Below are 18,845 nucleotides of genomic sequence, written 5' to 3'. Positions count from 1 at the left end.
TCGCTACATGACGTGGAATGTCGCATATTTTTGGTAAACACTGAAATGCCGTTACTTTTCTCACCGTTCGCAGAGCGCATCATCTATTCATTGGTTATCGGCGTTTTATCGCGAGTGTAAATAGTGTGTTATGTGTGCTCTTAATGGACCAAATGCAAGCTCATCGTCGTCACTCAGCCCCGTCTAAATTACATTAAGGATTGTGAAAACAGAAATTACAGTAATTATGAAAAATAATTTAGGCTACACTAAAAAGAAATTAGGACTTAGTCATTTCTGTAGCGTAACCAGTCTTACCAGAATTTCTGCCTAAAATTATTTCATTGAAAATGTACTGTGAAAACCCACCAATAATGACCTTAATTTGTGTGCAGTGTTGGGGATACAAGAAATGTGAGTTACGTAATCAGATTACTTTTTTCAAGTAACTAGTAAAGTAACGCATTACTTTTTAATTTACAAGAAAATATCTGAGTTACTTTTTCAAATAAGTAACACTTTGTTTTCCCATTTATTGACTGACAAGTCTCCTGTCCCCATGTTGAGAGAAATCGGAAGTACAGAGGTGTTGTGTGCACTTTGTAAAAATTATGTCACTTTAGTTCTAGACTAAATGTGAACATGCATTATTCATCTCACTGGCAAAAAAAAACAAAAAAAAAAAAAACGATTCAGTGTTTATCAAAATTATTAAAACAGTGAATGCAAACTCAGAATATGATGCAAACCTGCAATAATTAAATGTTCAATAACACAAATAACCTTTATGTATTTATTCCCATTTTATTAACCAATGTCTTTGCTGCTGACTTTTGATGATCCAGTTTAACCATAAGCAAAAATTATTTTAGATAAACTAACATTTGTGCTTCAGGTTTTTTTTAAAGTGTTAAATCTTCTTTTCCTGCAATTTACTTTTTCTTCAGCCTGAGGCTTATTCATTTCACTTTTTGGTGTGAAAGGGCTTTTACATTTGCTAAAAATATAACTTTTTATATTAAAACTAACAAGCAAGCCCTGTCCAGATTTTAAAAAGTAACACAAAAGTAATACTAAAGTAATACAATATTTTACTTTTCATAAAAAGTAACTAAGTAATGTAATTAGTTACTTTTTTAGGGAGTTACACAATATTGTAATGCAGTACTTTTAAAAGTTTGTGTGTCCATCTTGGTGTGTGAGTGGATGATTGAGTGAGGGAGTGAATAAGTGACAGAGCAATAGAGATATAAAATAATTACAGACTCATTTTATAGGTTAATCTGCCTGTACTCCAGACAGCTTTGACAGGCTGCATTTTTTTAACCAAGACAAGTATGTTTATTAGCCTGAGATTTATTGTATACTGCTTTCCGGAAACTGCTACACAACTCCTTGACAGTCCAAATCCATGATGAATATAGAATTATGAATCATTTTTCTAAAATGCTTTGCAAACAATAACTATTTACTTTGACCATAATCTCTTGAAATGCAGCATTTTGGGCAGCAATTTGTATTAAAAAGCATTAAGAGTGAGAGTAATACTGGCCTTTGGATGCTAATAAATAATAGTTCTTAAGAAACATTTTAGGTTGTACATATTTCCATTCTACAGTTTTGTTATATAAGGGTAGTCTTCTTCATGTAACCTACCTGGTAAAACATTCACAAATATAAATATGATGTGCTTTTAAGGCAAAATATAATGAATAAGTATAATAAATTTAAAGATCAATGCAAATATTCATGTCTATATATCATCTCTCTATATAGACACTCTGTATAGAGTATACAGTATATAGCTGGGTAAATTACTACAAATTCTAGTCCGTTACTGATTCCAAATTAGTTAGTAACGTAATCCATTACATTACACATTTTAGGTAATGTAATCTGACCACTTTTACATTACTTTTGATCTAACTAATTTATCACATTCATTTAAGTAAGATAATCTTATACCATATTAAACCATACAATAGAAAATATATTCTATGTATTGTTATTAACAACATGAAGTGTATTGAACATATTACGTCAAGATCTCTGCAGGTGGTCTATGAGTTTGATGAAAAGCTAACAATTAATTAAAATCATAAAAATGTTAAATTAAAATAAGTAATTAGGAAATCAATCAAAATAAAACAATTTCTAAAAAAATATATATTTTATCTGTTCACCCACATGTCATGTGACCATAACCAACATCAGCGAACCATGAACATACAAATGTGATACTTAATTATTAAAATATTTATTTTAATTTTAAGTAGGGGTATTTTAAGTAAATATATTAGGTGGAAGAGCATCAGATTACAAAAATGTTTTTGAACTTGTGCGTTTTAATTAATGTGTATTTAAAAGACAAAAGTCTTCTAAAGACATTAAATAGAATAGAAATACACAGTTAACCTACAGAGTGATAATTTAAATAAAAATGAATACGTTCATCAGTAGTTGATGTAATATTGAAACCGCAACAATATTTTAATATTTATTTGTATCTTCAGGGTCACAGAATCCTTCTAAAATCTAATAATATACTTCAGAAATTCTAATATGCTGATTTAATGCTCAGTACTTAAAACAGTTTTCAATTTGATGCATTCATGCAGAATAAAAATATTATTTTTTTAAATTACATAAATAAATAGAATCACTTTTTGAATGTTCGTGTAATTACACATAATGGGTCACATTCATAAAGTTTAATTTATATTTATTTTCATATTTTATATCATCTGTATGTGTTTATTTACTATTGACTTGTTAATTACAAATATTATAACATCTTCTGCAAAAATAGTGCAGTGAGGACGGACACTTGGACAATATGTATCCAAGCGTTAGATATCATGTGACAGCACCATGCCATATGGGACTGATACTAGATCTGAATGCATTCTGGATCTGTCAAGACCACTGCTTTTCTGCTGCGTAATATCTCGACCTGCTTCAACAAAGAGGACAAACGCGGTGTTCTAGTGTAGTGTTTGACTTTTCCAGACTCTCATTGTGTTAGCCAGTGTTTGTACTGGAGCTCAGCGAACTGTTTTAGGAGAGAGAGACAAAGAGAGAGAGGTAGAGAGAGAGGGGTGTGAAAGTGAAGCACTATCAGTCTTTGCGGACTGGAGGCTCAAAAACAGCGGAAGAGAGAAAGAGAGAGAGAGTGAGAGAGAGGGGAATCAATCAGCCATGGCAAATATCGCTGTGCAGAGGATCAAGCGAGAGTTCAAAGAAGTGCTGAAAAGCGAAGAGGTTTGCAAAACGTTACTTTAATCTATTTTCCTGCCCGTTAAGAGCAAACAAAAGGACTTTGGGGATAAACACACAGAAGCCAGTGAGCTAGCTTAGCCTGCTAAGCTAATGTTAGCATGAACTGTCATATGATGGCCTTTAGTCACGGAAGTCATAGATCTGACAAATGTGCTTCCTTTGATGTTTTAAGACGAAAGCCTTGACTGAAATGTGAAAAGTATTTATGGACACACCATTGTACCACTAGATTTTTGACTGTACACTCCGTTCTTTAGCCATGGAGCTAACTTGCTATTTGACATAGTTAGCCTGTTAGCTTCGCTAACCTTTCTTTAGTGTGTTTTAATGTTAGCACTCGCGTTTGTCGCCTATTAACATGGGTTTCTTTTTAAAAAGTGCTTTTAACTAGTCGTGTCCAGACATGTTTAACGTGTTAGTGTCAGTTAGCAGGACTGCCAGGCTGTTTAAGTAGTTTTTAGTAGTGCAGCACTGTGGTTGTTTCAAAACCCATTGAGGTGCCTACCTAGACAGCATATTTTGGATTCACAGGCACTTTTCATGCTGTCTACCTAGGCTGCTTATTGTTTTGAAACGGTCCCATGACTTAACCGGTCACTTCTTTGTTCTTGGGCAGCTGAGGTAAAGAAACAACCTTGTTTCACTAACTAAAGACTTGTTTCTGCCATCTTGTACTAATCACAGTTTTATTGAATGCACCAAAGTTAACTGGGCTAATAATTTTTTCCCTCTGTTTTTGTTCTGCTTTATAACAGACAAGTAAGAATCAAATAAAAGTAGATCTGGTGGATGAAAACTTCACAGAGTTAAAGGGAGAAATAGCAGGACCACCAGACACACCATATGAAGGTAGTGAGGCTATTTTCATCAGTCTTCTTTATTGCTGACATGGTGTTTGCAAATACACGAATGAAAGATTATCATTTACAAGCTTTTTATTTCACTGCAGGTGGCAGATACCAGCTAGAAATCAAGATTCCTGAGACATATCCTTTTAACCCACCCAAGGTAATCTTTTTTCTTTTAATATTTGTGACCTAGGACCACAAAACCAGTCATAAGGGTCAATTTTTCAAAATTGGGATTTATACATTTCTGAAAGCTGAATAAATAAGCTTTCTAGTGATATATGGTTTGTTAGGATAGGGCTGAGATATTTGGCTGAGATACAACTATTTAAAAATCTGGGGCCGGATTCACGAAACATTCTTAAGAAGAAATTTCTTCTTAACTGCCATTTTCTTCTTATTTTTTAAAATAAGAAAAAAGTTAAGAATATTTTGTATTCCCAAAAAAATCATCTTAAGAATATTCTTATCTTTTTACTTAAGATTGTTCTTAAGACAAAAATTAAGAAAATTCAAATTCTTGAAAAGAATCTTCTTAAAAACCATCGTAAATAACTTCTTAAAGTTAGGATAGCCCGAGACTTGTCTTAAATCCCAAATAGTAATAATTATTTAATTAATTGATTGGGTTATTTCAAATTAACTGTTATATTTAAGCATTGCAACACTACTAGCTACATATAATACATATTAGGACTATTATTAGAGATGAGCAAGAGTTCGCTGAAGTGACAGCAATGACTGATAATGTAAACAATGATCTGTCATGATTAGCCTGTGTATGACCCTACTTTTTGCCGTCATCAAAACTTAGTAGCAACTCGACAAAATCGAGTCAGATAGGGAGATTTAATAAAAAAATAAATAAAAATACGACATAATCTTTGGCCGTATTTAGCGCATGTGCAGGACGCGTTTGCTGTAGCAGCGCACACACATAACGGAAGCGTTCATTCAGACGAGGCAACAAAATACAACACAAAAGTGAATAAACTGATCGCCAAAGCTTAAGACAGACCCTTTAAAAGTAACGGTTCAAAAACACGGCGCATTAAAAACATGAAGCCGAGCGCCAGACACGGTCGTGACGAAAATGTGCGTGCTTATGATTATTAGGATAATCTGCAGAAACCGCAAAAAAGACGTTGAAGTGTTTATAAATGCGTCTTCAGCCATGTATTCACTCAGATAGATGTATCATTTTTTTTTCTTAAGAAAGAAATTAAGATGTTCTTAAGAACATATTTGAGAATATCTTAAGATTTTTTCAAGAATTGCACTTAAGAACATTCTTACGAACTTCTTAGAATTTATCTTAAGAAATTTCTTAATTTATTTCTTAAGAAGATATTCGTGAATCCGGCCCCTGGAATCTTAGGGTTGCAAAAAAAATCTAAATATTGCGAAAATTGCTTTTAAAGTTGTCCAAATGAAGTTCTTAGCGATGCATATTACTAATCAAAAATTAAGTTTTGATATATTTAGAGCAGGGAATTGTACTTTTTTTTTTTTTTTTTTTTTTTTTGGGATAATTTTGACCCATACAATGTTTTGTTGGCTATTGCTCCAAATATACCAATGCTATTTATGACTGGTTTTGTGGTCCAGGGTCACATTTGGTAATATTGGTTATTGTTGTAATATTTAAGGTCAAATTATTCTGATGTTTTTAAGTAATTCAAGATTTTCAATAGAGGGTTTGCCCTTATGTCACAATTTGGTCTGTTACCCAGATGCGCAGCCATATTGGCGATGCTCAGATGTGAACAACAGCATTGATTGCATGTTTATGTACTTCTAAATACATTGTTCTGCTAATTTATGCTGTCAAAACTTCAAAAAAGTGTGGAAGATGCTAAATCATAGAGGACTTAGTAATCATGAAAGGGTGCAATGTTTTGACAAACTAAAGTTAATAGGTGGTAAAGATATGTACGAGCAGTACTATTTAAGATATTAGCCTAATATTTAACCTGCCTGACTGGAAATAAGAACAAACACGAATGATGTTAAGATTCTTGCACTGGAAATCCTGGTTCAGTTTTGGCAACCACAAATGCCTTTTGTTCCTCAGACAGTTTTTTCTTTGTCTCTTCTTGATTTTTTTATAACTTTTGGCTGTCTATAGTAGTCCAAATGTTTTTTTCCGGGTCTGACTGATTTGTACATCCCCAAACAGGACAATAATTGATCAGTTTCAGCAGCAGTAATCAGCAAAATATGCAAGTTTTGTTCGGTACAGTGGCATTGTTTACGTTCAGTGCCGCCAATATGGTCAATTGATGACTTGTCATGAAAACATGTAGGTTCAGACTTGATGTTACCTTTCAGGAATTTATGATTTATTATCAATTTTTCTGCTGGATTAAACAAATTTTTATTAAATCAAGTATAGGAACAGGAGCAGGATCTCAAGTGATTTTACTGATCTGATTAAAGGCTGGAATACTACATGACTTTTGCCCAGAACTTTAAAATTTTAAGGTTTAGAGTTGAAACTCAGAACCAGTCTGCACATTTTGGTCAGTCAGAGTTGACAGATTTCACAGAAAAACTTCAGAATATAGCCCTTTTCACAAAACAGTCTTGGTAAATTACCTGTAAATTACAATTAAGAGCTCATGGGCCAGATTTCCTAACAGTGCAAACTGTCTTTTGGTGTTAAAATTGTACTGCCAGGATTTACTAGCTGCGCAGTGGGAAGTTAGTTCTGAAAAGTTATTTTTGTGCCTGACCTTACTGAATATGCATTTGTAGGAGTTTCCCTTTCAGATGCAAAATTTATGGCAGGAGAGTATTAAAATAAATCACGCAAAACGATTTACTAATGATTGTGCTTGTCAAATGACTGGTATTTGTGCCATTATTTAACGGCCAAAAAAAAAGCATGTCATAAAGCAGGCGGTAATTTGTGCTGGTCATTATGGAAGTGATCTAACTGCGTTTGTGTTTTTTTAATGTGCGCATTGTTAGTAAATCACACACAGAATTTTCCCCTCCCACTGGCGCTTTTATGGAATTGTGCTCTAACGCTAATTTGCCCTGTTTAGTAAATCTGGTCCTACATGTGAACAGGACCTTTTCAAAAATAATGGTAAATTCGTTCTGGCAAATTACTAGTATGAACTTGTAACATTACCTGTAAATACTAGTAATTTGCTCTGTGTGGAGGTATAACTAGATTACCGGTGTGAGCATGTACGAGTTCAGAACGTGCCGATGTGAAATGTGCATTAACAAAGCAAATATGATCAGTTAAGATTTAATGTTGACTTTATTTGAAATATCAAAGGACTTTGAAATTAAAATACATTTTCCCCGTTTCTCATGTTTTTCAGGTGCGGTTTATTACTAAGATCTGGCATCCCAATATAAGTTCAGTTACTGGGGCGATATGTTTGGACATTTTAAAAGATCAGTGGTGAGTGCTTATAATTAATGAGCATGACAAGTGCAGTTTATTGTCATCAAGCATATCATTTGTAAAATGTTAATTTTACCAAAATAAGGGGGATCATACAAAATGCGTGTTATTTTTTTTTTTAGTACTGACCTGAATAAGAAATTTCACATAAAAGATGTTTACATAAAGTCCACAGGAGAAAATAATAGTTGAATTTATAGAAATGACCCTGTTCAAAAGTTTACATACACTTGATTCTTAAAGGTGCAGTGTGTAGATTTTGGCAACATCTAGCGGCGAGGTTGTGAATTGCAACAGTCCACCGCTCACCCCTCCCTTTACAGAACTACGGAAGCCGATACAGGATTAAAATCTCGCCGTTTTTGACAGTAAAATTACTTTTAAAACGTAATTTAAGTAATTATATTTACTTAACCCTCTGGGGCCGACGGTCACTCCGGCGTGACCAACCTACTTTTTTTTTTTAAGATCAGTGCAAAATACTCTGTCGGTTTCAGTCATACAAATTAGAGCTATACATCATTGGAAGCTGTTAAGTGTGTAGTTTTATTTGTGCACACTCACAAGAGCAAAAGAACGCTGTGCTTTTTTATAGAATAAAGAAAACAAACAGTGTGATTTCTCTGTTTTCTCTGTCTCTGCGAACTGCTTTTAGAAATGCGTCAGTTAAATCATTCAAACTCGGTGAATACTCGGCACACAAACATAAGAGTGGTATCTACAGAAAGCTTGATATGTATGCTTTTAAACGAAGTAAGTTTTAGCGAAAACAAATATTCTGTGGTAAAGTAATCCATATGAAACCAAGGGGATGTCTAGTCTATCCAGTTGCAACTAATTATATCTAATGTGATCACGCCCATGAGCGAAGAACCATTGATATTTAAATTAGCCATGTGCTACAAGCGCGGCAAGGAAACTCCCACATCACCGCAAACAAAGAAACACGTCTTTTCAAGTTCATCTTGGTTCTACAGTTCGTTTCTGAAACGAAGACATGCTGTGAGGAATAAGACTTATATTTACCTCAATCAGAAGAAGGACGTGATGCGACGCAAACCCAGCAGGAGGAGACATTTACATGAGTAAGTCTTACTTTTATTTGCCTACTTGCTTTCGTTGTTATTTACTTGGACGAAACGTGTACACATTTTACTAGTTAGACTTATTCCAAACTATAATTCCTGACTATATACATAAGGAAACATTATGAAGTACGTTTGATTGCATTGCATCTCTCACGATGCCTGGATATTTTTTATGTTCTAGAAAACGATGCGTTTATGACTGTAAGATGATTTTATGACGATATGTTTATGAATGTAGGATCATATTTATTTATTTTATTGTATAACAGTAGGGTGTAAAAGTAATATGTGTGCTTACACTGAATGTATGTTTACATCACGTTTATTCGTAATATAGTGCTAAACAATAATTATTAGTTTCTCAGATATTACATGTCCTTTTTTACATTAGTACAAATGCTAAATTCTATGACTATATACTATATACCAGTTATTCCCCTGTAAAGGGAAGTGTGTCCAAACCTTTGCCTGGTAGTGTGTGTGTGTGTGTGTGTGTGTGTATATTTATTTATTATAGATGCTCCTAATATGAATAGGCTCACAGATGTTTTGCTTTTGTTGTTTTTAGTGCTCAGAAACCTGCTCAACAGATGAATCTTGCTGTATTTCCCTTGAGTCTCTTCAAACTGTTTTCCTCTGAGAGCGCTGTACAAGCTTCAGATGATACAGATAAAAATACAGTACAAATACAGATATTTAAAGTGCACACACTTTAATATCAGGTAAGATTTACTTGTTTTATTTGTTGACCTGAATTCAGAAAAAGTTTTCAGAAATGCCACAAAGTCTGTGCACATCTGTGTGGTTAGATGAGGGAGCTCAATAATTTGTCTTTGACCTTCATTATGTATGTTTTGATTATACTGTGTTGTAAATAAAATACAAATAATCTAAAAATCTATTCTTTGAATCTTCTCACATTGTTTCTTCTTCTGCTAGTCAAGTCAGTCATTGATGGGGCCATTAGGGAGGGCTCTTTTGTCTCTCTGGTGTGAATTGCTAAATATTCATGGGTCATTGCCACACCTATGAATAATCCCTTTCGATCACAAAACATGTTTTAGAAAATTTACATCAATATATTGTTTTTTCTGAATGAGTGAACAAGATGATTTTCACATCATTTGGTTGATAAAATTCTAGCCTACTCCATACAATTCTCAAAAGTCTTGTTAACAAATGGCCTGTATGTTTCATGACCTTATTTCAGTGACTTCAAAACTTTAGTTTTTCACTAACCACACATGAACGTAGTTTTCTCAAAAACACAACCATGTACATTAATGTTGCTTACATATTATTGTAGCCCAATATGTGATGATTACAATGTAATCAGACTTTAGCCATTAAAATGTTTTTAAGATACTGAAAAAACAAATGTCAGGGCATGTCAAACTTCTTCAGGGCCCCAAGACACCCTCAGACCCCAGAGGGTTAATCATTCAATAAAACAATGTTATTGTGAATATTACTGTTACTTGTTCATCATTGTGTCAGTGTTTTTTCCGCTAGAACAACAGTGATGAAACGCGATCTGTAGAGCAGTTTGTCCGTTTAGGACTACTGTAGAAACATAACAGCGACTTCCATGTGAGGGGACCCGCGGTGTATGTAGATATAAACTGATAATTCTAAGGTAATAAAAACATTATGGTTCATTAAGTAAAGGTCTTTATACACCCCTGAAAACATAGTTATGTTTATTATATTGCACCTCTGTCTAGTGATCATCTTAAATATTACACACTGCACCTTTAATACTGTGTTACCTGAATGTTCCACATTTGTTTTTGTTTTTTTTTGTTGATAGTTGTTCATGAGTCCCCTGTTTGTCCTAAACAGTTAAACTTCCCACTGTTCTTCAGAAAAATCCTTAAGGTCCCACAAATTTTTTATTTTTTTTAGCATTTTTGTGAATTTGAACCCTTTCCAACAATTGTGTTTTTCTTCTGAAGCATCAGTGAGTGTTTGAACCTTCTGTAATAGATGCATTTGAGTCCCTCAGTTGTTCTCAGTGTCAAAAGATGGATCTAAAAATCACACAGTCATTGTTGGAAAGGGTTCGAATACACAAACATGCTGAAAAACCAAATAATTTGTGGGACTTGAAGGATTTTTCTGAAGAACAGCGGGCAGTTTAACGGTTCAGGAAAAACAATGGACTCATGAACAACTATTACTAAACAAAAAAACAGCTGTGGATCATTCAAGTAACAACACAGTGACAGTATTTAGATTCAAGTGAATGTAAAATCTTGAACGGGTCATTTTTATAAATTTAACTATTATTTTCTCTTGTGGACTTGTGTAAACACTTTTTATTTGAAAAATGTTATTCAGGTCAGTATTAAATGAATAAATAACATGCATTTTGTATGATCCCTTTTATTTTGGTAAAATTAACATTTTGCAGATTCTGCAAGGTGTATGTCAACTTCAACTGTACTCTTTCTTGTTCCTGTTCCCTTTTTTGTACTCTTTCTTCATCTCCTCCTCATTCTGTCTTCTCTTCCTGTGCACAGGGCTGCTGCTATGACTCTGCGAACAGTTCTGCTCTCACTACAGGCTCTGTTAGCTGCAGCAGAGCCAGACGATCCTCAAGACGCTGTGGTAGCCAATCAGGTACACATGCATGTTCCTGAATGAGAATGTATGATAACAAAGTGTGGCAAACCATTCAACTACATCACTGTTGTTGTTGTTTTTTTTTCTTTACAGTATAAGCAGAATCCAGAAATGTTCAAACAAACCGCTCGTCTCTGGTCTCACGTTTACGCTGGTGCTCCCGTGTCCAGTCCCGAGTACACACGCAAAATAGACAAACTTTGTGCAATGGGCTTTGACAAAGTAAGTTCTGAAAGTAAACAGCTGCTAGTGTGGTTAAATTTAAATGCTCAGACTACAACAGGGGTTGGCAACCTTTGGGATGTGTGGCACAATTGGCATCTGTTTAAGTGAAATGAAAATTGTCATTAATTACTCAATCTTTATGTTGTTCCAAACCCGCAAGAGCTTTGTTCATCTTCGGAACATTAATTAAGATATTCAGTGACATCTGAGAGCTTTCTGACCCTGCATAGACAGCAACGCAACTACCATGTTCAAGGACCAGAAAGGTAGCAAGGACATTGTTAAAATAGTCCATGCGACATCAGTTGTTCATCCTTAATTTTATGAATCTATGAGTACTTTTTATGCGCAAAGAAAACAAAAATAAGGACTTTATTCCATGTAAGTCTTCGTCACACGTTTATGAGAGTACTACGACGCATGCTTGGTGTTCTGAAGAGAAAAAATTTGTTAAATGTTGTTATTTTAGTTTTCTTTGCACAAAAATATTCTAATTTATTTTAATAATGTTCTTACTACCTTTCTGGACCTTGAAAATGGTAGTTGTGTTGCTGTCTGTGCAGGGGTCAGAAAGCATGAATGGCTTAATACAGACTGGGATAGTTAAAGGGATAGTTCATCCAAAAATGAAACTTCTTTCTTGAACACTCTGTGTACTTCCTTTTTCTGATAAAACCCTCCTTCTGAAAAACGAAATGTGCTCCCAGTGTGTTGTGAATGGCGAACCTCTTCGTGCTTGTTCTGGAAATGTCAAGCCACTTAACCATAACTGCAATTCTCTATCAGCTCAGGTGTAAAAATTAACAATGGCCTCAATTTTGCCATTTCAATTTGAGCCTGTTTCAGACTCTGAGAATGTAAACAAACAAGAGGATTGTGTAGAAGCTTTTGGAACTAGATTTTGAAACGCAGCAACAACACACTACTAAAGCATCTTGTTATTCTTCATTTGCACATATTTACCAGGGAATTATTTAAATGTGACATAGTGATTTCACAATATCTGTATAGCATTGTAGTCCAAACAAGCCGCTTGTTGTAGCTTTTGAAAAGTGTTTTCTGTTAAAGAGAATATCTCCCTTTAAAAAAGACTTTGAGCTTTGTAACCTTGCAGAACTAGAGAAAACATTCTTCTATGAAAGAATCTACTTGATAGCTATATGTCGATGTGTTTTTATGCCTGTATACATATACATATACATATACAGGGGTTGGACAATGAAACTGAAACACTGGCCAATATAATGTTGGAGGTTTCATGGCTATATTTTTGCAGCCTGGTGGCCAATCTTCACTGATTGCACATTCCACCAGTAAGAACAGGTGTGAAGGTTGACTATGTGCACCCAATGGTTCAGACATTGTACTCTGAAGGTGGTGCCATGTATCAGGATGATAATGCACCAGTACACACAGCAAGACAGGTGACATAGTGGTTTGATGAACATGAAAGTGAAGTTGGACATCTCCCATGGCCTGCGTAGTCACCAGATCTGAATATTATTGTGCCACTTTGGGGTGTTTTGGAGGAGCGAGTCAGATAACATTTTCCTACACCAGTATCATGTAGTGACCTGACCCCTGATCTGCAAGAGGAGAATGGCTCAAAATGCCTTTGGCTACTGTGCAGGACTTGTATTTGTCATTCCAAAGACGAAATGCTCTATTGGCCACAAAAGGAGGCCCAACACCATACTAACTGTGGTCTAAAACCAGGTGTTTCAGTTTCATTGTCCAACCCCTGTATATGTGTATGTGTATATATATATATATATATATATATATATATATATGTTGTGGAGTTCTATCCATTAGTTGTTGATTGAGTAGCAGATCTTAAAGTGAGAGTGCATTCAATTGGCTGTTTTTTGTCTGCTCATTCAAATAACTAAAACTAAATCTAAATCAAACGTTACTTTAGCAATTATGTGTTTTTCTTAAAAAAAAACAACAACAACAACATTTAAGGGTAATCATAGATATCTGCCAGCCACAGTAGTGGGCAAGGCAATATTACTATTAATATCTACTATTCCTTTAGGGCTGTCGCGGTAAAGGAATTTCCCTTGCGGTAATTTTGAGTGGCTCAGTAGCGCGATATGCTGTATTACCGCCATATATATATATATATATTAGTAAACAGTACTTGCATAGAAACCTAGCCAGAAATTTTTCTTTAAAATTTGCATTTCTTTCTGACTTTTCTGGCTTTCGCCTAGAACACGCAGGTGAAATACTGATGGAAAAAGTCGCTTGTCCAGTCAGATTCGATGATGCGCGCCTTTTTCTGTCAGTATTTCACCTGCGTGTTCTACAGCTGTCAGTCAGTGCAGTTTCATTGTTACGCCACAAGATGGAGGCAAGAGACTATCTTTGAGGAAGTCTTTAAACCGTTCATTCAACTACACGTTCAAAAACGCTTATTTATTTAAAGAGAGACGTAATGAAACACGACGTTGAAATCATTTTAACTTTAATCGCCACTTTTAAAGGCTCAGCTGACCAGCAGAGCGTCGATGCTAAGACGGAGATTTCACTTTCCTTGGACATGACAAGCTAGTTTCACATACATACCCGACTCGATCTGAAAAATCGCACAAGCTCAGTCGATCTCTCTCTCATTCGCAGTTTAGGCTTGTTAAGTGCATATCTACTGAGCCTCATAATAAACACATTTTGTTATCATTAATAACTTATTACTAATTTAATATTCAGCACACAAGCGTTCAGTGAGAAGGGCAAAACCTTTGGTAAAAAGAAAACAGGCAAATATCGCGGTTGTTGCATTCCTCTGCGGTTATGCACGTCAATAGCGCGGTATAGCGGTTATCGCGACAGCCCTACCTACTAGCTAAAAAGTACCGACAGTTATCAGGTTATCATCACATGGAGTCAAAGTAGTAAACTACTAAACTTATTATATATTAACAAATAAAATAAAAATCACTTGTTGACACTTAATGTCAAAAAGGTTGCCGACCCCTAGACTAGTGTCTGATGTATACACTCAGATGTGTTTAATCCATTTATTATCTAAAGTTAATATATATTTTTAGGTAAATGTTTTCACATATGTGACCCTGGACAACAAAACCAGTCATAAGGCTCAGTTTTTCTCTGAAAGCTGATTAAATAAACGTTCTATTGATGTATGGTTTGTTAGGATAGGACGATATTTGGTCAAGATACAATTATTTGAAAAACTGGAATTTGAGGGTGCAAAAAAATCTAAATATTGAGAAAATTGCCCTTAAAGTTGTCCAAATGATTTTTTTTAGCAATGCATATTACTAATCAGCTTATTTCTGATCTTTACTTAAAGAAACACTACACTTTTTTGGAAATAGGCTCATTTTCCAACTCCCCCCGAGTTAATAAGTTGAGTTTTACCGTTTTGAAATCCATTCAGCCGTTCTCCTGTTCTGGCGATATCACTTTTAGCATAGCTTAGCATAGATCATTAAGTCCTATGAGACCAATAGCATCGCGTTCAAAAATGACCAACAAGTTTTGATATTTGTCCTATTTAACACTTGACTCTTCTGTAGTTATATATTGTGTTGTAATACCGGCGGAAAATGTAAAGCTGTGATTTTCTAGGCCGATAAGATTAGGAATTACACTCCGGCGTAATAGTCAAGGAAGTTTGCTGCCATAATATGGCCGAAGCAGGCGGAGTAATATCACACAGCATATGTGCAAATGCTAACCTAGCTAAGAACTAATTTCAGGCGCTGCGTGATATTACTCCGCCTGCTTCGGCCATATTATGGCAGCAAACTTCCTTGACTATTACGCCGGAGTGTAGTTCCTAAACCTATTGGCCTAGAAAATCACAGCTTTACATTTTCCGCCGGTCTTAGTACAAGATATAACTACAGAAGAGTCAAGTGTTAAATAGGACAAATAACGAAACTCGTTGGTCATTTTTGAACGTGATGCTATATTGGCCTTCAATGATCTATGCTAAGCTATGCTAAAAGTGATATCGGCAGAACAGGTGAACGGCTGAATGGATTTCAGAATGGTAAAACTCAACTTATTAACTCGGGGGAAGTTGGAGAACGAGCCTATTTCCAAAAAAAGTGGAGTGTTCCTTTAATATCCTAATGATTTTTGGCATAAAATAAAACATGATAATTTTTACCCATACATTGTATTTTTGGCTATTGCTACAAATATTCCCGGGCTACTAAGACTGGTTTTGTGGTCCAGGGTCACATATGTTGACAGAAAATACACTACAGTTTAGAGGTTTGAGGTTGGTAAGATGTTTTGTGTATTGTTTTTTATTTTTTATAAGAATTCTCGTATGTCATCAAGGCTGGATTTATTTGATCAAAAATAGGGTAAAAACTGTAATTGTGAAAAATGACTACAATTTAAAAACTATTTTCTATTAATATAGAAAGCTGAATTTTTAGCAGCCATTAGTCCAGTTACGGTCCTTCAGAAATCATTGTAATATGCTGGTTTGCTGCTCAAAATAACTTTTTATCAGTATTGGAAATGGTTGCACTGCTTAATATGATTGTGGAAACTGAGAAACAGTATTTTCAGGGTCCTTTGAATAGAAATAAAAACAAACAGCATTTATTTATTTGAAAAATATTTTCTAACATTATTAGGGCCCTATAAAAAAAATGACCATATGAACGGAGCATTCTTTAAAACTTCCGCATAACGATAAGCCAGCGCGTAAACTTCAGCTGAAGCTCATTTTATATGTGCTATATATAGGTGGACACTCTTGAGACTCTTCTACTGCCTTGTTCTTATCAGAAACTGAGAAAAATAATAATTGCAACATTGTAAATTATGATAGCAGGATGGGCATTCGGTTTCATATTATTTAACAACATATAGTTTAAATGCCAAGCCTGGTAATCCCCGGGAAGTACCAGCGTAGTTGTACATTTAATTGCTGACGGCTAAACACTATCATAACGTGTTCAGGCTAACATTAGCTAGCTAGTAGGGTTGTCACGATACCATAAAAATGACTTACGATACTATACCAACTAAAGTATCACGATACCAAGTAGGGATGGGCATTTTAAGCAAAAATACTATTCGATAATCGCAGGGTATTATTCGATTATTATTCGAAAATCGCACCCCTCCCGTGTATGCACGCACATACATAAACAGAGAGAGGACACGAGACCATTCACACTTTCAGTGTGTATGATAACAAACTGTTTAATTCATTTGAGAATCTGTCTTAACAAATCTGTCTTAACATAAGCCATTAAATGGTTGTAATGTATGATTGCTGAAATATTAATATAATAAATAAACATAAACGAATTATGGCACTTATTAACGTAACAGTCCATCGATTAGCATTCAGCTGCTCATAAGCCAAGACATTTCTGTTTTAAAAATGAGCATGAACATTCATAGCATTAAAAAAAATGCTGGGGATAGTTCGTTAGAGTTTTCCCTCGTTCCCACGCTTTCCTTTGATTTAAAATGGCTTTAAATAGACCGTGAGCATTTTACTTTCGATTTAGCGTCAATTCGGTGTCAATTAATTGAATGGACATCAACAAAACAGTACGACAAAATTATTTAGTCTATATCAAACATAGAATTATTCATTTATTAACAAAAATAAAATAACTGTTACATAAGCAAACACGGTGGAACCAAATAAATAAACGAATGTTCTTCCAATGAGCTTCCAAAATCACCTTTTAGATAAACGGCAGCAGTCAAATTATTTTTAAAACAGACACTTTTGCATTTCGTTTAAAAACTAAATCTTTTGCCAACATATTGCCTTTCTCACCTCACTCGACTTGCACTCCTCATGTGATGAAATCAGACTCCTGCCCCAGATGCGACTAGACTGCTTTGAGCAGCCGCGTTCAGTTCTCAATTGTACTGTTTGTTCTCTAACTGAACTAAATGATTTTTATTACTAAAAATAAAATAATCAAAACGACGGCGGGGCTGGTGCCGTGGTGGGCAAGTGACAGCAGGAAGCATTTCAGAATCACTAAAACAACATTGCTGTGCAACAAGATGGTTAGTCAAGTTATCCCGTTCCGTCGTGCAAAATCACATGACTTTTTTTAAAGCGCATTTATTCTGTTAAAGTTTTCTTATTGTAGTTTATGCACATTTTTTTCTTATCGGACAAAAAGTCTATCCTACTTAATTTTGCACATACGTTTTATGCGCATTTTTTCAATTCATGCGCATCTTCACGTTTCCATTCAGAGTTTTGTTTGAGATATTCCGGCCGCAGAGAACAGCCTTTGCATTGTGTTTCAACTATGATAAACAAGCCTCGCACGGCAGAGTTTGCACTGCACTTCATTCTCATTCATTTTATTAGAATTAGAAATCATGTTCTTCTGTTGTCCTTGACAGCTTTGAAGTGCGTTATTGGCGGCGCCACCCTCCCCCCGCGCATCATCACCGAACACTTGGGGAAATTAATAATCACACAAACCTATTCGATATTCGGTAATTAAATCAACTAATCGAATATTCGAAAATCGTGACCCATCCCTAATACCAAGTAGTATCACGATACCATGCACATAAAAAATTCATAAATAAAAAGATGTTAATCAAAACAGGCAAGATTTTTCTCTGAATACTTCATTAATGTGAATGAATTGCTATTGTTATCCATGAAATCATGTAAACAAACATTTAGATTGTACTTATAATTGCATAAATAATGTTATAAGATTAATGCAAAACTCTGAATATAGAAATATTTTTTAAAAGAATGTATATGATTGGAAACTTAAAACCGCCAGCAGGTGGCAGCAGTGTTCATGACTAAATAACTGAGTCGTTCAAACGATTCTTTCAAAACGGCTGAATCATTCAAGAGTGAATCAAATGAGTTTTCATGAATGGCTTAGTGAATCAGTGATTCGCCCAAACCAACTCGGATTCGAACACAGAAACGAAACAGAAACATCTCGCTCGTGTCATATTGCTGAACTGTCACGAGCATTTTTGCTGCCATATCTTAAAATTTCCAAGTTAGCAGCTTGTATATTAAAACGTATTCATTTACAATGTTAAAAAATACATATATAATGATTGATTGATAAGAACTAAGTGCAAAACCTCTATGTCGCAAAGATGCTTCCAGAAACGAATTATTACACCTGTTCTAAAAGTGGGCAAATGAATAAAAATACGAAAATTCTTTCTAGTAAAATATTTTGATGTTGAATAATTGATTCTTGAGCTGCTACTTTTTAAATAACATTAGACGGTCTGAATCAGACCCTCTCTTCTGATAAACTGCAGCGTGAACAACGACGTGCGCGTGCAACTTCTCATTTCAAACTGAACTGAAGCGTCGGGAAACACTGAATACCACATAAAGCGTATACACAGACT

General features: G+C 34.9%; 1 protein-coding gene across 1 annotated transcript in view; it reads left to right on the top strand.

Moving 5' to 3' along the window:
• The first annotated feature begins 2,884 nt into the window (after positions 1 to 2,884).
• Positions 2,885 to 18,845, top strand: part of ube2kb (ubiquitin-conjugating enzyme E2Kb (UBC1 homolog, yeast)) — a 19,036-nt gene continuing 3,075 nt past the window's right edge. The window contains exons 1-6 of the mRNA XM_073841534.1: positions 2,885 to 3,240; positions 4,014 to 4,107; positions 4,208 to 4,266; positions 7,445 to 7,527; positions 11,141 to 11,240; positions 11,337 to 11,465. Of these exons, the coding sequence (XP_073697635.1) occupies positions 3,178 to 3,240; positions 4,014 to 4,107; positions 4,208 to 4,266; positions 7,445 to 7,527; positions 11,141 to 11,240; positions 11,337 to 11,465 (528 nt within the window). The 5' untranslated portion in view covers positions 2,885 to 3,177. The remainder of the gene's footprint in view (positions 3,241 to 4,013; positions 4,108 to 4,207; positions 4,267 to 7,444; positions 7,528 to 11,140; positions 11,241 to 11,336; positions 11,466 to 18,845) is intronic.

This window comes from Garra rufa, chromosome 6 (genome assembly GCF_049309525.1).
Source record: "Garra rufa chromosome 6, GarRuf1.0, whole genome shotgun sequence".
NCBI lineage: Eukaryota > Metazoa > Chordata > Actinopteri > Cypriniformes > Cyprinidae > Garra > Garra rufa.
This window is presented reverse-complemented; position numbering and strand designations above follow the sequence as displayed.